Source organism: Chamaea fasciata, unplaced genomic scaffold (assembly GCF_029207755.1).
Source record: "Chamaea fasciata isolate MVZ Bird 193981 ecotype frontalis unplaced genomic scaffold, bChaFas1.0.hap1 SCAF_7, whole genome shotgun sequence".
NCBI lineage: Eukaryota > Metazoa > Chordata > Aves > Passeriformes > Sylviidae > Chamaea > Chamaea fasciata.
In genome coordinates, this window is record NW_027094092.1 from 31,236,247 (window position 1) to 31,261,339 (window position 25,093).

The 25,093-nt window shown below is 39.5% G+C and overlaps 2 protein-coding genes across 2 annotated transcripts in view; one reads left to right on the forward strand and one right to left on the reverse strand.

Annotated features, from left to right (window-relative positions):
- CHRM5 (cholinergic receptor muscarinic 5) overlaps positions 1-25,093 on the reverse strand; it is a 42,716-nt gene that overhangs the window by 2,078 nt on the left and 15,545 nt on the right. The window lies entirely within an intron of this gene.
- Positions 4,933-25,093, forward strand: part of AVEN (apoptosis and caspase activation inhibitor) — an 85,672-nt gene continuing 65,511 nt past the window's right edge. Inside the window, exons 1-2 of the mRNA XM_066188308.1 lie at positions 4,933-5,249; positions 22,415-22,595. Of these exons, the coding sequence (XP_066044405.1) occupies positions 5,007-5,249; positions 22,415-22,595 (424 nt within the window). The 5' untranslated portion in view covers positions 4,933-5,006. The remainder of the gene's footprint in view (positions 5,250-22,414; positions 22,596-25,093) is intronic.

Here is a 25,093-nt window from a genome sequence, read left to right on the forward strand (position 1 = left end):
AGTCACCAACAACAGAAAGAGAGTAAGTGAATACTGGGGATGCATGGGAGTTAGGAACCATACTGGCATGGCAACAGCAAGAAACAAATAGGTGTTAGAAGTGCTTGAGGCAATGGAGGGCAATCTTTGAGCAAAAGAAGCGGGCGAAGGCAAGAAGATGTTTGCAGAAAAAACTCTAGCAAGAGATCTTAGGACAGAGGAGACTGATGGGGTTAAGCATGGAAGTACAGTCTAGGTAGTTTAGATAAGTGAATGGTAGGATTGAGGATACGGAGGAGTAAACTGAAGAGGAAGAAGCAGAAGACAAACCACAGTGGTAAAAAGCGCAAATTTAATAATCAATTTCAAATATCAATTTAATACTTGCATAAGCAACAAAAGGTGAAAATAGGACCACTCTATTAATGCATACATGCCACTGACATCCATTGCTTTCTACATTCCTCACTGCTGTTTCTTGTGCCAGCGAACCTGTATTAGGCAAAATTTCTTTCAAAGATACCTGCTGGGTTTTGAGTAATTCCATCACATCAGTTGATGCTAATCACTTATTCAATGCTTAGTCTCATTAAACTGTGTAATTTTGAAATAGTCAAACAGTATTCAGTTTTTAAAGTAAGAAATTAAATATAAGTTATTAACAGATTTTTCTATTGGGCTTTTAGTCACCGTAAAACTGGTATGAGCTCTTTTTTCAAAGCAGACATAGGTTCAGCTAAAATTACCACATGAATCACCTATTAAAGTCCATTTCTAAGTCTTTAAGATTCTCTCTATGTCCGATCTCTATTATATGGTCCTCCCCATCCATCCACACCACTTCTATGTGCTTTCATCTTTCATCCTAACTCTCAGAACACTGTTTTCTTTGGTCTTGGCAAGTGTCTTTTATTAACTGCAAGCTTTTACAGCCTATCTCTTCCCCACATCTGTCTTTTGTACCAAGTAGTTGTGTCCTGTCTCTCACGAGCTGAATAGAATTTTTTTATAGCCGCTAGTTGAACTTTCAGAAAAGCGTGTAATTTTCTTTCATCGTCCTCTTTGTCCAGGGAGATCACCAACCTCAGAGGTGTTTAAGAGATATCTGGACCTGGCACCGTGGTTTAGGGTGATTTAGGGATTACAATGGTAGTTCTAGGTTCTGAACTTGATTTAACAGGTCTCTTCCAACCTTGATGATTCTATGATTCTTATTTGCTTTTACTGTTTCCTTCACTTTTTCCCCAGGTCTCCTAAATACCCCCAGAAGTGTATCATGTTTCTACTTCAAACCCTGCTTAAATGGTGATTCCTTGTTGTGATGAAGCTGGATAATGGTAAGTTTCCTGATGTACTGAGACTTCTGCCCATCATACTTCTCAAAATGCTTCTCCTCCAACTGTACGTCTGTCATCTCCCATTTTATATTTAAATGTTTCTGCATCTGTATTCTACTCATACACAGCAGATACTGAGCCTACTTCAACAGGATTTTAGTTCATGTATAGAACTTGAAGACTAGTAACAATCCTGATACACGCATGTTGACCATCTGTACACTTGGCTCTCTCTCTTTCCAACCTCCAGAGTCAGACTAGCAGCCAAGAATAGCTGAAGTGTCACAGCAGTTCTAATTAGTCCTATCCAAAGAAAGACATTTCATCCTGGTTCTGCATTCTCCAAAGACCTCCCAAGTCAGAGCTGAATTGATGGCTGATGCACTGGCTTTACAAAATCTTTACAAAAACTTGAAGGGTAGGAATTCATTTCATGTGAAACAAAGGTGTATGGAGCAGCTGCATGGCTGTGTTGGGTAACTGAGCTGTGAGAGAGGAATCTGGTTTTGCTACCTCATGTGGCTTATGCTTTATCTGTGGACAGTCAGCCAAGTCGTCCTGCTTATTAAAAGCTCCGTGTGACTAAATTTTCAAGCATGGCAATGTGGTAGTGGGTTTAGTGTGGCAATGTCACGGGACAATGGGGGCTGTTCTCTCTGTGACGGAAGGTGAGGACAACGCTGAGGCAGACAGGAGCGGAGGCCTGACCAAGAAGTAGCAGAATATGGAGAAGCACATTTGGTTCATGAGAAGGCCAGAGACAGTGACCGCCCAGCGCTTGCACAGCAAGTCTGTAGTGATGAGGTAGGCCTGAGACCAAGCCAGGAAGCCTAGCCGGCAGGTCTGAGCCAGGATCTGAGCCAGGACTGAGAAGATAGGAGGCCAGGTGTGGATGTAGTGGCTGCCTGGCTGCAATGTAGCACAGGTGAGGGCCAGCGGTACAACCTCAGCTTAAAACAGCTCCCAAGGAAAAGGAGAGGGAGGCCCTCATTTCTAGCTCTCTTCAACAGGCCTTACCAGCAGAGCAGCTGGCCTTGGGCTTTTACAAGATATCAGCTAAGGCTAGAGATGGTCTTTAAAAGGCACAGCTATGAATATCAGGCACAAAAATAAGCCTTTACAAACTACATTTGCCTAACACCCAGGTTTGAATGGCCATGTGGAACAATTACAGATGGTTTCAGCTTTCTGCCTTATTTTGCCAGAAGATGGCACTTGCCTCAGAAGACAGAAGACTGGAAATTGTATAGATGCTGTGGCCTGTAATGCTTTGTCTTTGCTATAGATAGCAAGTGTCCCACCTCTCAGGTCCCTTACATTCCCTAACATTGGCAATTAGGAAGAAAGACCGCTCAAACTATGCTGTGTGGATTGCAGAATTCAGAGCAACAGGAGAAGCAGAAATTGTTGTAGTTGTTGTTGTTGTGACACAGATGTTCTTGGTTTAAACTGACAAGGGTTGGAGAAATACTGATAATATGTTATGGAAACTACATAATTTCTTAATAAATTTCTTAATAAAAAGCACTGCTTTTTATCATCATGCAAAGCCTTCCCTCCCAAATGGGCTTCTTTACTGTGATGTCTATAAAGTTGACAACAGCTGACTTACTAGTATGCGAAGATCTCTTCTTGGCATGTTGACCATTCTCATCATCTTGTCATACTCTATCCTCTTTTTTTTCACAGGTCTGTGTTAACACTTTGTGGCATTACCTTTTGTCATCTATTTGTGTATCACTCAGGGTAATAGAGCCTGTGAGTGGGACTTCTGTATGCTGTGGTAACATAATTTATGTTAATTGTCTATCATAAGAGATGATAATAATAGGGAGATCAAAACTGAATTATAAAATCAAAATGCATATGTACAGTATCATGACTTTGCTCATAATTATTAATGCATGATGTTCACACTTGTGAGTTGTAATGGTATTTGTTATGTGCTGACAAGTAGTAATGATTTTTTTTTCAATCTATCTGTAAGTATTAATTAATGTGAGTTGTTAAATTTGTACATAAAGTCAGCTTACAGTTATCTGCAGGCAGATTGTTCGTGTCACAGATTAATTGCACCACAGATGCAGGCACAGCTTGGGTTCACCAGGTTTTATTAGCTCTATCTCATTCTGGATCTGTCAGACCTGTGGTGGCTGCATGAGTATTGCTTGGATGTCTTTGCAATGTGCTTGCCAATGCTGCTCTCTGTTACTTTATTTACTTGCTTGTGTGCTAAGCTAATTTGCGGATCTGTTGCCTACTGTGCCCTGGGACTCAGCAGCCCACAACACAGGTAGTTGTGCAGCTACAGCACAGCCCATGATTTCACAAAATGGGAGTTTTGGTCACATTTTGTTGGAATGACTCCTGGGTTTAAAAACACTTCAAAACCGGATGGATGTTATAATGTGTTGTCAAATGACAGCCTCAGTGCTCAAGAGGGATCAGGCTAGCTGGTGTTAGGAAACTGGTGAAATTCCCCAAGAACAGGATGGGCGCCTGCTTAGTTCAAGAAGAGCAGGATAAACCAGCTATGGCACAAAGCTGTTCCTGTGTCTCTGCTCTGTGTCCTGAGAGAAGGATGCTCCTCAAGAGGCTGCAGAGTCAACTCACAGGGTTCATGTAGTGCAGGTGTGTGTAACATCCTGTCAGCCTGGGATCAGTTGCTTTTTCCCTCATTTCCTGCAGAAAGCAAAGGTCCTGCACTTGGGTCACATGCAGCTCTACAGGTTGTGGCAAGAGTGGCTGGAAAGCTGCCTAGTGGAAAAGGTGCTGGGAGGTGCTGGTTGACAGCAGCTGAACGTGAGCCAGTGTGTGCCCAGGTGGCCAAAAAGGCCAATGGCATCCTGGCCTGTATCAGCAATCCTGTGGCAGTGATCATTGCCCGCCCGGTACTCAGCCCTGGTGAGGTCACACCTCGAGTCCTGCATCCAGCCCTGGGTCTCTCACTACAAGGACATTGAGAGGCTGGAGTGGGTCCAGGGAAGGGCAGCAGAGCTGGGGAAGGCTCTGGAGCACAAGTCCTGTGGGGAGCAGCTAAGGGAGATGTGTTTGGTTAGTCTGGAGAAAAGGCGGCTCAGGGGAGACTTATCACCCTCTACAGCAGCCTCAAAAGAAGCTGTAGTGAAGCGAGGATTGTTCTCTTCTCCCTGGTAGCAAGTGACAAGACGAAGCAGCCTCAAGCTGCACCAGAGGAAGTTTACATTGGGCATTAAGTAAATTTCTTCACCAAGAGGGCATTGGAACAGGCTGCCCAAGGAAGCGATAGAACCACCTTCCCTGGAGGTATTTAAAAGATGTGTACGTGTGGGGCTTATAAACATGGTTTAGTGGTGGAAATGGCAGTACAGGGTTAGCAGTTGGACTGAGTGCTATCCAAGGTCTTTGCGACCCTAAACAATTCCATAATTCATCTGGCTTTAGCTAAGAGCTCTATTTCCTAAACACGAAATCCATTATTTTTCTGGCTTTACTAGGTGTGGATGCCCTCCTCGGCCGCTGGCAGCTGCAGCAGGTCCGGCCCGGGACTGCGGGCCCCGCAGACGCTCGGGCCCGCGCGAGCCGCCGCCCGCAGGGGGCGCTGCCGAGGCCGCGCCGCCGCCGCCATCTCCCCGGGCCCGGCGAGCGGCCCTTTCCGGCAGTGGGCGGGACGGGCGCGGCCCCGGCGGCCCGCGGCAGGCGAGCCCGGTCATGCAGGCGGAGCGGGGCGGCAGCCGGCCCCGCAGGGAAGGGGCCCGGCACGGCCGGCGGCGGCCCAGCGGCGTGCCCGACGCGGCGACGGAAGGACGCGGCGGGGACGGCCACGGGCGCGGAGGAGGCGGGGGCCGGGGAAAAGGCGGCGCCTACGGGCACCGAGGAGGCGGGGGACGGGGCAGGCGAGAGCCGCGGGGTCGCGGGGCAGCGCCGCCGCCCAGCGCCCAGCAGCACCGGCGGGTAAGCAGGAGCAGAGCCCGCCCTCCGCAGCAGCCGGGGGAGGCGGAGCTGAGCGTGCGGGGCCCCGGGGCGGCCCTTGGGCTGGGGGCGCGACCCTCCCCTCCCCAGCTCCTCCTCTCTCCTCTCCTGCTCTTCCCCTTCCCAGCCTGTGGGGTAGCCTGGGGCTGCCCGCGGTACCGCCCGCGACAGCTCGGGGGCTAGAGCCTCCCTGTGCCCTTTTCCAGCTCCGGGACAGCTCAGCCTATGTACTCTGGTGCAGCATACACAAGGCTTTTCTTGACGAAATACGTGCATAAATTTGCGCTGAAAAGATAAAAGTCTTGTTTGGAAAATGCATCTGAAAAAATACATCCTCAGTTTGCAAATAGAGATGAAGAATTGTTGAGCGTTTTTGGCACAGTTGTTTTAATGGTTGGACTCGGACGATCTTGGAGATCCCTTCCAGCCTTAACGATTCTACGATCAGAAGTTGAAATGAACGTGTGGCTTCTCCAGCCTGTGGTTCTCGCAGTGAAGACATAGTAACAGAGCACGCCTTACGTTATGGGTATCTGTGATTCACTGGATATCATTTGTCATTAATAGAAATTGATAGTTGTGCTTTGAGCCATTATAAAATGTTTTAGCAGATTAAAGGTAGCACAGACATACCGTTATGTACCACAACTACATAGGCAATTTCTTGTGGTGGTATTAAAATGTGTTCTCTAACTCACCATGATATGAGATCAACACTGTGCCTTTAAAAAGAGTTTCCATTAAAAAATGCATTGACTACTTCATTCAGATGGTCTGGCTTCTCTTAGCATTGTTGCAACATAGAAATCATAGTTGTCCCTGAACTGGCAAAGAGATTACAGTGATGACCTAATACTAATTGATGTTGGCAGCACTGGGAGTCCTAATGTAGATGGACCAGCTGCTGCCTCAATTCCAGCATCATGTTGATTAGATTCACTTTGACTTTTATGATGCCATGGCTTCAATGGAACCCAGCCAGTGTTTTATCTGTATTAGAACTCCCATCCTTGCTGGTGGATTTAAAAAAAAAAAAAAAAAAAAAAAAAAGTTAATTTTGTTATTGTATTTAGTTCCATAGTGCTTATGTTTTGGGAGATGAAACTGTGGCTCGATTGGTGCAGTTACCTAGAATGCTGGTCAGTGCTTTCACATGTGAGCAATATAAATTGCTGAATTTACACTGATGTTTGTGGACAGGTTTGGGTCCTGGATGTGAAACGACAGTGTTCCCTCATAAGGTGCAGAAGCATTTCTATCCTGGAGTGATTTTTTCCCGAGTCATTCAACCCTGCAATTAAAATTTTTTCTTTTAGGACACATTACAATATATTTTGCCACTGACCACTCTGTTATTGACTCAGATATGCTCTTCATCTTAGCCTAGCACAGTGACTATAATTTTGGCCGAGACTATTATGGTTTTGGGACTTTAAAAGTAAAGCAATAGCTAAGATTTTCTTAGAGAACTCTGCTGAAGACTATTCAAATGTAATTCTCTTCCTGCACTGGATGGTTTTGATGTTAAGCACTGAATGGTCTCTTAGCACACCTGCCACAAATTTCGTGTTTAGCAGCTTGGATGAGACTGGCTTCCGGCAATCCAGCCACAGTACCAACAGCTGTGCCAGCCTGCGGCTGCTGAATTTTAGTGCTACCTCTGAGCCTATCTCATAATTCACCACTTCTGAGCAGGGTGGGCTTCCTTCTTCCATCAGTGTGGTAAGCATTTATCTGACAGAAAGTTTTCCCCTTTTAATCCTAGTTTCTTAGTGTTCTCTGTGTTCAGCAGAGTGAGTTGTATCACAAGAGTGTACCACCCCAGTGATAGGATGCTTGGCCCAGAGTACGCATTTTGTGTGCGATAAGACCCTGCTGTCTTTCAGCAACAGGGGCCAAATCTTCTGAAGAGGTCATGTGTGAATTGCAAACCTGGAAAGTCAGGTAATAAGGCAGGGAGTGTGGTGGTCTTACCACATTCCCTTTTGCTACTATGTGCTGAGGTGCTGGAGTCTTCTCCATCTTTTTTTTACACTGAAGTAGAAATTTGCGTTAAATTGCATTTTGGCAGCAATATTTCTTAAGTCAGTTGCATTCACGTAAAAGCACTGCTAGGCCTAAAATGTTGTGGTTTGGATGTTCTAATTTAATGGCTCCTAAGCTTGCATTTGAAGCTACAGGAGAATATTATTTCTGACCTGTGCAAGAGGGAGAAGAAAGTGTGGTGGCACATTCAGTTTGCAGTTTTGTGGGGCACGTGAAGACTGGATACTGTGTGCTTTACGCTGCTGCAGGGGTCCTGTAATTCTTTGGTTTGAGTAAGGAGTGATCAGCTGTGTTATTTGCAAAGCCTGGGAAGACCCAGAAATCGCTAAGTCAGTTCTCCCCTTCTCAGCAGTGTGCTAAGGGGGAAGGAGATGAGGTGTTGTGTTTGTATTCATGTCTTGCATGGTAGATCCAGCTGTGGATCAGATTCTTAGAGAAGAAAGGTTCATGATTTCTGTCAGTTCTTGAGAAGGTGGCTCTCTGAGTGAATTCCCAGCTCCACTTTGAAACAGGATGCTGCCTCTCTCAAACATTAAATTGATTTAGAAACCATTTTCATTTTAGAAAATGAAAAAAAGTGTATTTATTCCTTGTGAAGAGGGTAAAGGATCTTCCACTTGTTATGTCTTTTTGTAACTAGTGTGCATGTTGATTTAACTGGCTTGATTACTGAAGATCTTGTGTCCTCCCTTCAAAAATGAATGTCTAATTAAGACCAGCTGGTTTACCAAATGGCAGATTTCTTTATAGATCTGTCATCTTGAATATTTTTCCATTGTTTCAGTCTGCTTCTGCTCATCTATGCTATGTTAAATAAATAAAACACATTTGAAATTACACATTTTTAGTAAAATGTGGCATTATAATGCTTAAAGTGAAAGGTCGAACTGTCATCGGTCCAATATTATCTCCCACTTTTAGTCCAACTCAGAATTCATGTTTTATATACCATCAGAATTTTAAAATTTCTCTCTCTATGAGATACAGTATGTTAAAATAGAAACATCTTTCTGAAATTGTGGATATAATGATGGGTTTTATTTTGATGGTCTTTGACCACAATTTTTTTTGGGGGGGGGGGGGGGGGGGGAAGTGATGATTTAAAGAGATTTTCTTTCATCCTTTATGTTCATTACATTTGCAATTTACAAAGTATTCTTTTAACTTTCTATTCAGTGGTAGACTGAGTGTGCATGTGATGCTTGCTACTACTTCAGTGCAGTTGGAATTGGCAGGTCTGTTTCAATGTTCCTTTCCTGGCTTTGGGCAGTGTTGCAGTAAACATTTTATTGTTATAAAATGGAGTTTAACAGATGGATTTTAGTGAAATCTTTCTCATGTGTCGTTAGTTTCAAGATGGCATCACATTTATGTTGTATTTATTATATCTTCATTTTTGTTGTCCATGCACATATAGAAGTGATCTAAGAGATCATCGAATGCTGTCAGCATCAGATAAATTTTCCTAATTAGTATGAGCTAACCCTTTATAATCCAAGCAACTGCAAAAAGCAGTTGAGAGGCACAGTAATGAAAGTAACAAATACAGATATATTTGATTTCCTTTAGAATACTACAACAGAACTTGTACAGATAGAAGAATATATTTCTGGATCTTGACAATAAATCTTTTGACATTTTGTGTTAATGTTTTCAAAAGCAGCTAGAAAAAACTTATTTAGATTAATGTACATCAGTTTGTAAGCTGTACTTAATTACTAATGCGGTGTGAAGAGCTTCCCTTCTCAGGAGCTTCTCTACTGTGATGGTTCAGTGTCAAACTGGTGTTTGTTAAATGGGATTCTGCAAGGCTTCATTCTCTATCTGCTCATGTTCAATGTTCTATTAATAATTGCAGGGAAGGATTAAAATATACAGTGTTAAAATTTGCAGACAGTGCTAAACTAGCAGGAGGGTGGAGCACAGAACACAGTCTCAACAAATGGAAACAGCCTGCATTTGGGTGTGATTCAAGGTCAAATATAATACAACCACATCTACATAGGAAAAATCTGTAGCAGTGTGTGACTGATTAAGGTGAAATTTAATAGAAGAGGACTGTCAGCTTAATGGATGAGAAGTATCAATTAGTGATGCCATTACATTGAAGAACTAGTTCTATTTTTGCAGATTGGGACTAGCTAGGGTAAGTTCAGAGGAAAGGAATGAAGAAGGATGCAAAGAAGATATGACCAAGGAGGAAATGCTGAAGAACCTGGCTCTTTCTCTTTTTATTTATGTATCTATTTCATTTTTTTTTAGTCTGGGAAAGAGGATGCTTTGGGCAGACCTGGTTAGCAATATTCTATAAAATAGAAAGGTTGCTGCCAATAGATCCATTTTAGGCAGGACAAGAAGAAAACATTATTAAGAAGGAAGTGGTTTAATTGGGGCCTTGAAAATAAAATTTGTGACTGAGGGATTAGATAGCTTCTGTAGGCAGTACATGGGAATCAGGACAGAAAAATATGTATGATGAAAGATACTGAGCCTACTCAGTAGACCTGCTGTGTAACCACTTGTCACAGCCCTACTTATTTTTCTTTTATTTTTTCAAGGCTGTCTGTGCAATGGAAAAACATAAATGCTTTTTATACATCCAAAGTTAATTTATTCTTTTTGGTTTCTAGGCAATAGAGGAACCTGTTTTTTACAGTGCTGTGGGCTCCAGAGTTTCATAATGGTCTCTAATTGTTTAGTGTGGAATGGTTTAATGATATTCATTGTTATTCATTCAGCATATTTTATTAACTTTCCTGCTGATATGACTTGGGAGATTTGTGTTGAAAGCATCCCATTACACAGATGAATATCATTGCTGCAGAGCAACTTCATGTCTGAATCTTTTTCTGTAACTTCCTTGGAAAGGACTTGAGGGTTGGTTTTTTTTATATATATATATATTTTAGATGGCTGTGCATTTCTGTCCTCACCTACTTAAATGATTTTGTTCCTCATTTTTTACTCTCAAGTCTCTGGGATAGTAATTTGGTAGCTTTTTAGTAACGGGTTGTCCCAAATATTTTCTAGCTTAAAGAAATAACTTTACTGGCTGCATATTTGGTTAATAGTGTGAAACACTAATCTTATTTAGATTTAATTATGTAGTAAAGTCGTGTGGATTTTCTTCAGAGAAAATATAAAATAGAAATTAATTGAATATTGGGGAGGAACTTCCCGTCACATTTAACTGAAGATTTTAGAATTTCGGGAAGAACTAAAACTCCGCAGGTTAAGAATGCATCCATCCATCCATGCATCCATCCATCCGGGGCGATGAGCCAGTGCTGTAAGGTACCAGTAGGTGGTGCAGGCAGCCCGCCCCTTGGCGCTGGCGGCTCCCGTGCTGGGACGGAATTGCTTGGTGAGGAGTCAGGATGTGTGAACATCGTGGGGTTGGAATGTTCTTCTCGTCTCAGGGTGATGTCTTCTGAACGTACAGCACGACGTGTGAGTCACACGTACGTGTGAGTTACTAGGACTTGCCCCTGGGTCTCTGAAACACGGCTGTGAAGAAAAGCTAGTTGTAGGAAGGGTGCCCTTTGTAATTCTGGGCTAAAAATCTTGTGCTACTGGGATAAGTGGTTGGTCCCATATAGCACAATAGAAGAGTTTGTTTGGGTCATCAAGTGAGAGACAGTAGGTATTTCTGCTGAAATATCAACAAATTTGTAGGAGTGGTGAATTTGTTTAAAAAATTATGCCATGCAATGCTGCTGCTGTTTTTCCTCTCAAAAGTAACTGGGTGGTTTCAAGAGCCCTGTTTTGAGTTTCCAGCCAGTCTAATAGTGCTGCACAGTAGCACTGTTTGTAGCAGTCAGAAGGTTTCGCTGTATTTAAAAAAAAAAAAAAAAATCAAACAAATGCTGATTGATTCAGTGGTGATTTAGAGACTTAAAAAAGTACAGAAGAAAATTTCTTACAGGTTTTCACAATCACAGGATTTCAAGCCTGTGTGATTCAGTGTTCTGTGGCATGGCATTGAGAGGGGGGTCCATTTATTTCCCACTGTTCTCTTTCATGTATGCAATTCTTCCCTAATATGTGAATGTAGGGGGCCTGGGAGGGAGGGTTGGGTTTTCCTAATTGTTTGTTTGTTTTAGTTTTGAAAATAAGAGTAACTTTTCTGCAGATAGACACTGTAATACACTGCTGTAAAACCATAAATCTGCTGGAGTGTGTAAGAACCTTGCCTTAAGGTTCTATTCCTGTTTCTATTCCTGTTTCTCTTTCCCCAGAGGATAATTCTACATTAGAGACTGTACAGTCTCTCTTCTTAACCCTGAAATAGCCACAGTCTTTGTCTCATAGGAACAGAATGGTGATGCTGGGCTACAGTTCTTTCTAGGCTCTTTCACTGACCTGTTGTGAGGCCTTGAGTTTTTTGATTGTCTGACAAACTGGAGTTTTTTGCTGGCTTGTTGTATTTTTGGATTTGTTTTGGTTGTTGGTTTGTTTTTCTTTCCTTTTCTTTTTTTCCTTTTTTTTTCTTCAGTATCCTGTTTCAGACTGCGTTATTTGCATTATGCTGCTTTTCTGATTTCACTGGTGTATTATGTTCCTGTTAATTTGTAACGAAGGGTGGCATGCCCATGGAAGTAATGGAAGAGCAAATGATCCCATTCTCAGCATCTCTTTTTCTTCCAGTTCAACCAAATCATTAGCAAGGATGTTAAAGGATTATTGTCTCAGAGTAAAATGATTTGTAGAGACAAAAATTTTAAAAATGTGCTAATGAGAAAAAGTAGTTCCTTCAGTGTTTTTTTTGGGTGGCTCTTAGTTCAAATTACTGTTGAGGATGGGGTTTTGATGCAAATTTGCCTTGTGGGTTACATTTGGGTGTAATATTAGTGGACTTGGTGTGGTTTCACTCCTGATGGAGTCACAGTTGAAGCTCTCCACCAGTTGTCCACACAGGTGAACACTTGTCTGTATCTCACCACTGCAAACGGGATGCAAAGTTCTCCTGCAGTTACTGCTCTGTGTGCACCTTAGTTGGCTCGCCAGTGCAAATTGTAGCCTGTAAGGATATGATGAGCATGTAAAATCATGGGATTGTTGGGCATCCCAGCAGTTACAGCCCAGTCCTTGTTGGTAATTTGGATCTATTTGCACTTTCAGAAAGTTCTAAATGACTTAAGCTTCTTCACAGCATTGCATTGTTAACTTCAGGGTCTAGGAGCATCATTGTGTAGTAACACTTACTTTTCAGAAATATGCTCCAGACCAGTGGCAAAATAAAATTAGGTTTTAACATCTTGGGGTTTTAAGTGGGGCATTGCAGCATTGAGGACCTTGGATAATGATTCTTCACTACTTTATCTCAAGCTGGGTGTTGGATTTAGGAAAGCATATTCTCTCAGGCTATTTAGAAAAATATCTTTCACAGGATTTCTCTATCCACTCTCTTCCAAAAAATGTTGGAGGTGAATGAGGAAGGGATGTCAGAGGTTTGAGTGGTGGTTTCTAAAATGTCTGCGGTAAGTTGCATTCCAATTTGATATAAAAATATCAAATGGGTTTTTTTGAGTGAATGCAGAGACAGATATTTGAAAACATCCATGGTATTATACCACTCTGGTACAGTTATGAAACCGTTTCATAATGTTGGTTCAAATATGAAAGAACATTGCAATACTGAGCATCTCAAGAGGCTGATAGTGACAGTATAAACATGGAGATGCGATACACAGAAGTGGAGTTTTCCACTTGATAAGCTTTCTTCTGTTTGTGTAGAATTGTTTGAGTTTTGCTTAATGTTAGGCTTTTTGAAGATGTTGTATCTAGATATGAGTCATGCTCTTTTCTTCAGTTGTAAGTGGGTTTGAACATAAGAACTTTTCAGGATCTAGACCTTTTTCTTCTGGTATTTCATATTGATATTCTGCATCTTCAGTGATGCTTTTCAGAGAGGAAACTGTGTTTATACTCTTTATCTACAAGTTACATATTGTAGAGGATGAGAGTTCGTACCAGGTCACAGTCACATGACTAATCTGTTTGAGTTACCCATAACAGATTTTAAAAATCAAGGAGAGAGAAATATTTTTTGCTATTGAAGTTATTTAGATGGTCTCGAGAACCATACTTTGTGACTGTTGAAGCAGTCAATTTTATGTAGAAACTTCAAGCACAAGTCTCTTTCTTGTGTACTTGATGAGATGTTTCTGCCTTTAACTGGAGCATCATTCCTGTTTGGCAAAACATTGGTTTCAGAGTTGGATGTGTCTCTTGGCTTATTCTATCCTTAGCTAACTCAGAGTGCTGAGTTCCAGTATCCAACATTTATGAACCAGTCTTAGTATTTCATCCCTTGTTCAAAAATTCTCATCCCGTACAATAAAGACTAGAAGCTTTTTTCTTTGTGCTACCTGTTCTCTCAGCTGCCCTTTCTGCTAATTAAGCTTCCCTTCAGCTTTGGTAGATCTCTCTAAAGGTCACCAATAGAGCAAACTAGTGAAGAGGATTACTCTTTGTAGGGATATTTTTTTTCTTTTCATGAAAGAACCTTTGAGTCAAGGCTCTTCCTTCCTTAGTCTAAAGGGGGGAAAAAAAAGCTTTAGCTTTTTCCTTTTTCCCTCAAGTTTAAAAAAATGTTTATAGTAGAAACTTGAATCTGTACTGGAGGAGCTCTGATACCTAGGTGAACAATAAGAAAGTAAACTGTTTCTGTTTCTGAGAGGCAAAACTGAAAAATCGCTGAAGGCTCACTAAAATTCAGCAACAGGCCACTGTGTCAATATGAAGAGACTGAACTTGCAAACATATGTGTCACCTCATCCCCATTAATACTTTTGTAGAAATAATGTTTAGCTTGCTCTGGTGTGTCACTGTAATGATGGAATAGATTGAATGTTTAACAATACGATTTAATCTTCTTAATACTGTTGACAAATCAGAAAGTGCAATACACAAAATATTAAATATCAAGGTTTTTGTTTTGTCTTTGCATTTCATCAGGTTTAGCCTGGAAAACATAGTGCATAAAAACAAAAGGATTGGCAAATATCTATACTGCCTTGTTTAAGCTGACTGCCAAGAATTGCAATTAAATGACTGTTATAAATGCTTGTTTTCTGTTGAATAATTGAAAGGGGAAAAAAATCTTATTTAAATTATATGAAACCCTGAAGGAGGAAGTATAATGAAAAGTGGTTTAATTATTTTCAGTGAGACAGCAGAACGGACTGATGACCTTATCAGTATTTGTTTGTTTTCTTCCCTTATTGTATTCTTTGTTAGCCCCAGAAAATACTGGTTATGATGCAGAAAAAAACCTCTTTTAATTAAGTAATGTATTATTTTCAGCTCTCTCAAAATATATAGCAAAATCATCCTTGTGTGTGCCAGTTGACATTAGAAACATCTTGTGGGTAGTGTTACAGAGCCACTATGGCTGATGCTCTGTGGTAAAAAGGCAGGCAGGGGATGCAGAGCCTGTGTTGGGTACAGAGAGTACATGATGAAAAAGTTTCAGTCTCAAATGACTACTGACTGAAGAATTTGAGTGGAATAAAGTTCAAGCTGCGATCTGTTTTCTTCCCAGTTTCAAATACAAAGTGCAGTGAAGCTTTTTTCACTTCTTAGATAAGTGACCTGCCAATGAACTTGAAATAATTTTTTATCTGAATTTCCCTCAATTCTTTTTTTTCAGTCCCTTTGTACTTTATGTACAAACATGATATTGTCATGAAGAGAATAGGAATGAAAGACTGACATTAAGTGTTACATTCTTGGGGTTTTTTGTTGTTGTCATTGTTTTGGGGTGTTTTTGGTTTTTTTGGGGGGGAGTTTTTTTGTGTCTGTGTGTGGTGATTGTGCATCTGCAGGACGTATAGGCCAGCAGCTTCTCAAGTTCTCCTACCAGGAGTGTCCAGGTGCTGTACAAAGTAGAATAGATCTGGCTGAGATCTTCTACTCCAGGGTGTGTAAAACCACTGTATTCTCGTGGGAAGTGGGGGATGCAACTTGAAATGCATTTGTGCAGAAAAGGGAATTGAATTTATTTCCACTTTCTTGATAAAATGCTGGTTTTGTGTAATAGGTGAAGAAACATGGATTGTATTTATTTACACATCTCTTTGAGGTGCTTTGTTTTGGCACTCCCCTCTCTTTTGCTGCACTCCCCATCTATTCTCAGTTCATTGCAGGACAAGCAGAGCTATTTTTGCTGGAGAAAATGTTGTTTCTGTCCAAAATGCCCTGATTTGAGGCCAAGTGCATGCCACACATTGATGATAAATGTTTCTGCTTCTGACTTACCTGAGTCAAGACAGTGTGATGTCTCTACACCTTCTATCATTGTGATGTATAGGCAGAGTTCCCAGACAGACTCATTGTTAATTCTCGGACTGTAGTATGGGAGTCAGAGAACATGCTCTGGGATACTACTGCCTTTACTGTCTTTGAGCTATCCTACTGAAAGAGCTTGATAATGGGGTGTGTGGTGTGTAGCTGCCTTTTGTTTTGGGGGAGCATTGATACTTTTTACACAATTTGTTGTGCTTTTACTTCATCATTGATATAGTTGCAGAAGTACAAAGCTTTTCAATATATAGAAGTTTATCACAGATATTTTTATTGAGAGAGGCTGTCTTACCCATTGACTTATGAAGACTAGTAAAATAGCAATATGCTTTAAGACATCTCTTATTTAAGTGTTGAGATGAGTATTTCCCCTCAATAAATTTTGCTTTCTTGATATTTTAGAACTCCTCCATGTTCTTTACAAATTATTGTTAAAGGTGTTAATACAATTGCTTTTGCAATTTTAGGAGTGCTAGAATAAAACAGCAAAATGTAATACTAAGGATTAAGTAGACTGTTGGAGGTTTTCAAGCCCTGAGTAGACAAAGCCCCAACCTACATGGTCTGATTTCAGTTTTGACCTTCTTTTGAGTAGGCAGTTGGACAAGATGACCTCTTGCAATCTCTTTCAGTTTGGATTACTCTATAATACTGTGACATTAACACATAAGAACTGAAACAGTTTCAGGATATTGTCAGTCTCTAATGCAGCTTAGGAAGCTTCTTTTTAGGAACAGCAGATTTGGTAAAAACTATTATCTTTCTCCAGAAGATTTCCTTAACTGATCCAGAATGCTATGTGTAATTTGGTTTTGGAATAAGACATGCAACATTCACATATGTGGATCCATATGTATGCAATATATAAACCTTCTGGTTTTTGCCAAGCACAGCCTATACATAGGAACAATCAGTAATCTTACTGAAAATTCTGTAACCTTTGTGGAAATATACTTACTTTGTAAGTTTTTCTTGAAACCTGTTATTTCTGTCAAGACAGAGGCTCCTATTTCATGTTTACACTCATACTTTTGAATGATGTTTGTAAGACAAAAAATCAGCTTTTAAAGTTACTGACAGTTTGAAGGTAGAAGACCTGCCAGGTTTTGTGCGGGTCCACGTGACAATTTTGTATAAATTGCTTGATGAGTTTACATAGTTGCCAGTAACTTTCATGAAGTCATTTCCACTGAATTAAAGAAAAAAATACAGTTGATTTTCTGTTGGTGGAAATATATTAGCTTGGCAAGTTTAGGAAATCAAAAGTCTCATTATCTATAGACAGCAGCTGGACAAACTTCCTACAGACTCTTTGTTCGCAGCATGGGGCAGCCTTGGGGAAGAGAGGCAAAGGGCTACTTCTGCAGTTAATGCAACTTGTTGATACTCTACCAATTTTTCCAGTTAGTGCAGATGAGTACTGAATTTATAATGATACTGTTTTCACAACATACCCCATCAAGTGTCCTTCAGTTTGGAGTTTTAATCTAAATCACTAGAGTGAAATTTTAGCTAGTGGTTTTGTGGTTTGGAAAATCTGTATTTAATGAGCAGCACCCTCAAATATACACTTTCTGAAATAAATAATTACTTGGCAGGCTTTATCAAGAACAAAGTCTTGCTAACCTACAGTGCATGGTTATTAAGTTAAATTTATCTACAAGTCAACAATTTTCACACTGAGTCTCTGAAAGCTGCAGTGCAAAACTTGAGCAGTGTGTATTAGATTAGTTCATTTTGCCCCTGTAAGGCTCCCATTTGAAGGACCATGCAGCTTATCATGTACTATTAGCAGGTTATGGAGGTATTTCTGGGAGGGCAGTGAAGAGTGAGTGTCAGGATTTATGGAAGAGAAGGTGGTCTGCCATTTAAACCAGTTACAAAATAGCCAAGCTGTTTGGCTGGGGGACTTTTTTTCCCCCCTGTCTCAGTGAATCAAAGGAAGAGATTTAGCCCCTAATAGAAGCTCTCATTCCAATTCAGTGAGATGTAAGGTTTGCACAAAATATGGCTATAGCTCGTGGGAATATTAATGATTTGTGAGAAAGATGCAGTATACCTTGTAGTCACGGTGCTTGATCATGTTAAAACTTTAAAGAGTGCAAAGAATATTTTAGGAGGTAGGGTTTTGTTCCAGTTGAACAGCAAGTTCTGCTTCCATTTGCCATAGCTCTGAATATAATCTGTTTTTCTTTAATAAACTATAGCAGCTCATTATTTAGAAAGTCCATTAAATTTCCACCACAAAAAGCCAGATGATGCATTCCTTTTTCAAGTAATTACTTACAAGAGGAGGGACAGATATATAGAGGTTGTAATTAGTTAAATGTGTAAAATAAAACTTTTGAAGATTTTTATGCTATCTATATCTACCATGAGGTATTCGCCTATCAATCATAGTAATACATAAAGTAAGCTGTCAGGGGATTCTCCTGTACCTTTTTGGATTTAAATGTAAATAAAGTCCATTTAATGAGCACTGTTGCTAAAAAAGGAAACCTTTCTGAGATTGTGTTGTATCTGTAATGTACTAAGATAATTCCTGGTGTAATCCCATTGCTCCTCTTTGGTTACACCACCAATAACTTTGAACCATTAAATTAAAAGCAAGTATGTCTTTCCAAGAGCAATTTAAGTCATCAAAGAGTGTCTCTAACATTAAAGAGCAACACTCTTCAACATTTCCACTTATGTCTGCCCAGAGGAAGCACTAAGAAGTCAATATCAGCCAAGCTGCCTTACTAATTTACAAGCATACAAGCCTCCATATATAGACTTCTATTCTGTGAAACAATTTAAGGTGTAGAGATCAGGAACAGCTTTGTTGCTTAGTTATATATGGTTTTTTTGACCCTTTGACTTAGAAGTTCCTTCTGTGGAAATTTGGCCTTAACAGATGCTGCCAAAGTTAGGATAAGGAGCAAAAGATAAATTGTCTCTGCACATACACCTTAGTATTTAAATATAAATGAGAAAAATGCTCATTCATGATGCAGCTGATTCAACCTAGAGAATATTTTCATTTTAACTTGCTAGCCTTTTACCCTGATGAGAAGAGAAAATGGGATTGAGATGTCTAGATAAGCTTGACTGTCTTTGCACTTGACCACAGCTGTACAGCAGTTTCCACAAAGGGAGGAGGGTATCAAGAGAGAAGTTTCTTCAAGGAATTGGTGTGTGCTGTTGTGTGTTGTGAGAGCAGCAAATGTAGGGAGTAGACAGTGGTTATGAGAGTTCATGAACAGCCAGGTGTCCCCATATGGCAGTGACTGTTTTTTGTGACACTGAGTGAATATATATGTTGTCTGGAGTATTGTAGGTGAGTGTCCATAATAAAGAATGGAAAAGATTAAGGAAATGTGAATATGTTGTAGGTGTAATATTCAAAACAGTTATACAGAGATTAAGTAACAAAGGGGGAAAGTAGAACTTGATCAATATAATTTTGAAGAGTTTCTAAAGATAATTTGGGAAGGAAGTGAAGAAGAGAGATAGCTATGCTCTTTCTAAGAGATTAACAAAAAAAACTCGGATTATGTTTAGGTACTGTAAAGTAAAATATTGGGAAGAGAACTGGGAGGAATGCTACAAAATAAATAAGAATGGAAATCTAATAATGTATGATATACCTACATGATAGGGAACAGCAGTTGGCCCAAAGAAAGGTAAGCTGTACATCTGATGTTTCTGTTACTGTAGGATTTTCAAAGTACTGACAAAGATGAAGAGTTTTATATTTTTCCTACAGTGTTACCAGAATTGAACAAGAAGAAAGCTATGAGCTCTAGCTCCTGTGGCTTCCTAAGAGTAATAAGTGCAGTTTTAGAAAATCTTAGTGGAAGCCCTGACTTCTAATGCACTTTGAGTTTTGTTTTGTTAAAGGGCTCTGAGCTTAACAATTCTTGCTGAGTGTTTGGACATGTGTGCTTAACATGCTAGGACCGATTGCACTTAAGTGAAGAGTGGTTGAGTAATTGAAGCGGGATGCAAGAGGTCACTGTTGCACATTCTCCATTGTGTGCTTCAGCCTGGGTTTGATCCAAACCACTCTGGGTTCCAGGGAAGTGCAGAAGGATAACCCCAGGGGAAATTCCTTGTTGAGAACAATGTTTACTTCATTTAAACACCTTCATTCCTGACCCAAGTGCATCAGTGTGTTCTCTTCCGTAAGAAAAGTCAAACAAAAAGCCCACTTTCCTGTATTTTCTCAATATCATACTGTCTCAAACCCTATATGTAAAATTAGTGTACTAAAGTATTTTTTTTGCTGTTACGCTGCAGATTGTGGACATTTGTGCTATGCACTTTGCTTTCCTTTAGAGGAAAAATGCAGTCACAGGCTCTCATAAATGATAAAAAATGCATTGCTCGGCAGAAGACCACAAATTGTACAAATTTCTCTGCAGGGGAACTTGGCCCTTTCACTGTTGTTTGAGTGCTTTAGTGTTTAGGCAGAATATTGCCCATATTTTTTTTTGTTCTGATATGCAAAATAGTTTGAAGTCTTCCTGATTTTGTTCAGCTGGGTTTTTGCATACTTTCCTCACTTTGAAAATTCCAATGAAATGTACAAATGGTGATGCATTACTGTCCGGAACTGAGGCACAGCAGATAGATGCTGTACCTCCTATGGTATCATGGTGTGTTAGAACACTGAGCAATAACATGTAGATAGTATAATATGTTTTAAAGGCCCAAGTTTTTCTTTTTATGTGAGTAATACTTTTTAAAGGTTATGTCTGAGCTGGCTTCTAGAATTTGTTTCAGTTTGTGTCTTTTGTTATTTGACAATATGGCAAGAGGGTAGTTACTTTAATTCGTTACACATAGGACAGATGTTTGCTCTGTACTAAGACTCATTTTTGGTAAGGTGGGGTGATAATGTTAGTAGCATATAGTGTAGCTGTATAAGCAGCTAAGAGAAAGGTGATTAAAGTATTTATTTTTGAGTTTCTGGGGTTGTTACTTGGTAGCTGTCTCATGTGAGATGGGCAAACTATTTTCTGAAGTTTCACTATCAGTTTTTTAATGTATTTGAAAATTTTAACGCATCTTTAAATTGATTGAATGTTGGCTATTCAATTGTGATTATTTGCAGTTTTGTTTTGTAGCTTGGTGGTGCATCATGTAAGATTTTCCATTAAATATTTATTGGAAAGGGAAGCAGATTTTTAAAGTTTACTTGTTTTAACAGTAAGCCTCAGGACAGTACTTGGGGAACCAGGTTGCACAGCTGCTGTTAACGCTCCTGAGAATTTATTTCTTGAAGTTAACTATTTCACTTCTAAGAAGTGAACTTTCCTTGAGGTGCACTGTATAGCACAGCTAATAACAGAATGTGAAAAAGAGTTTAGTCTGATTTAAGAGAAAACATTTGTATCCATCCTAGTTTACTGAAAGCTTGTTGAACTATGGAAGTGGTACTCCTGGGGTTTTTATGTTTACAGCTGAAAGGAGTCAATTCTTCAAACAGGTCTATAATAAGTAATTATCTGTACTATCATAGTTACTTAAGATGGTTCTGATCTTTTCTTAAAAATAAAGTACAGAACTGATCTCTGTAGTAGTGTTCTTGCTTTGACTTGTGAATTGTATGAGCTCCAAATTATTTTGGGCACTGAATTTCACTAGGTGTGCTGGATTCAAATGAATGAAAATCATTAATTTCATAGGAGAAGAATAGAGAAGACATAAGTTTATTTTTGTTTTGATCTAAGTGGATTTGGCCTTTGTTGTGTGGAAATTATAGCTCTACCTCAGTTTCCAGTAATGTAGTTGTCACTTCATCCACTTGCTCACATAACCAACTGTTTACCTTCAACAATCATTTTAGTGTGTTTATCTGATGAATACAAAGAAAAGAGAATTTAGCTAAAAATTGCACAGAACCAGTGAGAATGCACAGAATATTTTCCTTTTTGTCATCTGTTTGACACCTGGGACTGTGTTTGTGTTATTGTGACAGATTTAATCTCTTGCCTGTTGAGTGCTCCTCCCTCCAAGAAGCAAATCTTTGTTTTTTGTGAATCAACAATCATTTCAACTAAACCCCAAACTCTGGGAGAGCTGCATATATAGAGAATTCAATACAGGGAAGAGTTTTCTGCAGCTGTTGAGTACTTGTGGCAAATGCCTGTTTTGTTTGTAGCTTAAGTTGACTCTGCAATGAATTCTCCTTTGGACCCTAGAACTTTTTAAGAGGTTGAGATCGGTAGATTGACTGCTAGCAGTGTATTTAACTTTTTCATGTCTATTTCCATAAAATGGCTTTCATGAAGGAAGTGAAATTTGGTTTAAGACTCTATAGTCGGCTATAATGGAAACTCTTATATAAATCACCATTTTCAAAATGTTTTTCTGCAGAACATATCTTTTCCTATTCCACTCTACCAACGTCATTTTTTTCAGTTATCATCTGTATCACTGCAACGCTTGGACAGAGACACTTGTTTTCAATTCTTAGTTCCACTCCTTATTCATTACCCTCAGTTTTAGGAAGAGGGCTTTTCATTATGAATTTTCAGAATAGGAGGGAAAGTAGTGGAACTTGTATCAGTGTCACTGCTTGACCCCCTGTAAGAGCTGAAGCTTCACTCGGTGCTTTTAGTTACACTCCTGATGAATTACATACAGTTCACAGAGTGTGCCACCTAAAATGAATGTGGGTATCCAGATGGATTTGGTTTTCTGGGTTTTATTTCTGTGGTTGGAATTGTTTGTATGAATGATTGTTTAAATACAGAACAAAATGCTATTACGTTGCAATGCCTTAACTGTCCATTTAAATGTCACAGGTAGAAGAGGATGATGATATCGAATCACGACATGAAGAAGAGAAGGAAGAAGTGAAATGCTATTCAAGAAGAAAGGTATCTTCTAACTGGAGTCGCTATGAAGATACAGAAAAAGAGGGACAGAATGAAGCTGGGGAGTCACAGAGAGGAACAGACTTCAGTGTTTTGCTTAGCTCAGCAGGTAAGCATTTGCCAATCGGTAGGCTTCTTTAGTTTTTCATTTTGAGACATGACTATTTTTCTGGCTGTTGTCCTTGAGGATGAAACTTCACCGAAGAATACCATTCCTAACTGCCTCAGTAAGTCTGCCATTTAAGTATTTAAGAGTGTTGAAAGTCTCCATGGGTGCAGCCTCATAGCATATAGGCTGCACTGAGCTGTGACAGATGGGGAGTAAGAGGGCTGCTGGCTAGTGGATTTATAGCCTTCTTGTGAAAAGATGGGTCTGAGTGTGTGCAGCATCCGGTAACCTTGAGCTTATTCTTGCTGGTCTTGGTTATTGGGTTGCTTTGCAGGAAACGAAAAAGGTTGCTGGTAAGACTAAACACAGCAAACAGTCAGGCAGCTGCTTGCTCTTGTTTGTTTCAACAGAGATTTGAAATCGGCACTGTAGAGATGCATGCATGAATAGCAAGTGTTACTCTCCTTGAAAATAATGACCACTTGTTTTCCTCTGTTTAGAGGAGATAATAAAGGAGGAGGTGGAGGGACAGTCTGTACTAGATCCTGGGGTTTTTCACCTGTACATTAATAGTATAGGATTGTTACACTAAAAACAGCTACCTAAAATTATTTTACAAACTCTTGATATGCCATTGTGCTGGAATACCTTTCAGTAAAAAGCTGCAGACAATGTATTATGACAGTTTTTGTAGTACCTTGGAAATTCTTCAGTGTCTCAAATCTAAAGAATTGGATTTTTCAGTCACAGCTTGGTAGGGTAAGTTAAAAGTTAGCTACAATAAAGAAACAAAGAACAGAGTTTCCTTTCTTTGTGCAAGAATCAATTCCTGAAATTCTGTTTCACATGAGCATTGCAAAGTTGGGCCTAAGCCATCAGATTTTAATCATAGTATCATGAAATGTATATTGACTTCGCTGAATCTTGTGTTACATGGCGTGCAATGCTGGAGTCAAGGCACATAGTATGGACCTCAGAAATGTGTATTTAACAGACTTTGGGGAGCAAAGTAGATACAGTAATTCAAAACTTTTTAAATTAAGAGACCTGTCCTGAGCTGCCATGTCTCCATGGTTCAGCTTTTTTTGGAACTTGAATAAGTCTGTAGTTAGCCTTCAGAATGTCTTTAAAATGTTCTGAAGAATAGTACTTTTGAACTGAGGATGTAACAAAATAGTATTTATCTCTGCTAATTTGTATTTTTCATGAGTTATACTTCAACACATTTATTACCTCCCCATTTATTTTACTCTTTAGATTCTCTTAATGCTTCAAATGATAATATTGGAAGGTAGTATTCCTAAATTCATCCTATTTATTAATTCAAAATATTTCATTTAGAGAGTGCTTTATTTTAGAAGATATTGTTACTGTTCTTTACAGTGAAATAAATCAGTAAGAAATTGCAGTGGAATAAAGTGCTCTCTTTTGGAGGAAGAAAAAAGTGTCTTCTAAACAATAATGCAGATTTCGTGGCGTCACATAAAAAGGCAGTTTGTGTCAGCAGTGTTCTTTGTTCTTTAGTTTCTTTGGCTGATGTGTGAAAACTGAGAATACAGTCATATTCTTCTCAGTGGTCTGAGAAGAAGCTCACACATCTGCTTTATTTGATAATTGCTGTTAGTATATTGCTGTTCAGCATTCTGAAGATGCAAAATGAATTCAGTTTAATTGCAACAAGCAGTTAGAGAGTACAGGATAGGGAATGGAGTTAAATTTCCAATTTTTCATTAATACAAAACCTTAAAAATGTCTTTAAATCTTGTGATTTACTATTAATGCCCAACTATGTAATTAATGCAGCCAGTTAAGAATTCTTTGGCAAAAGCTCAGACTAAAAACCTGATCTCCTACGTACCAGTTAGGTTCTGTAATATTGAATGCAGGGTCTTAAGAGGGTCCCATCCTTCAAGATAAAACTTGGCTTATCCTGGAAAATATACTGTTAATTGAATGAGAGAGCATAGAAAAAAAATCGTTTGGGATAATGTAATAAAGACTAAATTAATACTAATAGACAGAGTTAAAGGAAGGAATTGCTGATGTCCAAGGAATTAAAAGTCCTTGGTACTTATTTATGTAAAAGTGCATCTATGTGTAATTCTTTACTTAAAATCAACCTAAAAATAGCAAAATGAGATATTATGTGGTACGGGTGTTGTGTTGATGATTAAGAATAGAGCTTTTAAATCTAAATACATAAATATTACTATTGCTTGAATTAAGAAAGGAACAAAGTTATCCATTATTACATTCCATTTTTGTTAGTAGAGGATGGTGGAAAGTGGAAGTCTGAGGAGGAGAAAGGAGTTTGCAAGATACTTGCAGAGAATCTAAAGTCTTTAGGGTATTTTTTTATTATGTCTTTCAGTAGCTTCTGAAGACAAACACCGGGTTTTTATGTTTTCACTTATAGTTCCAGCTTTCTCTGCCTCATGCCAGTCTCTAGTGTGGCACTGACTCTGTCTTTTCAATCTAATATTTAGGCCGGACTAGTC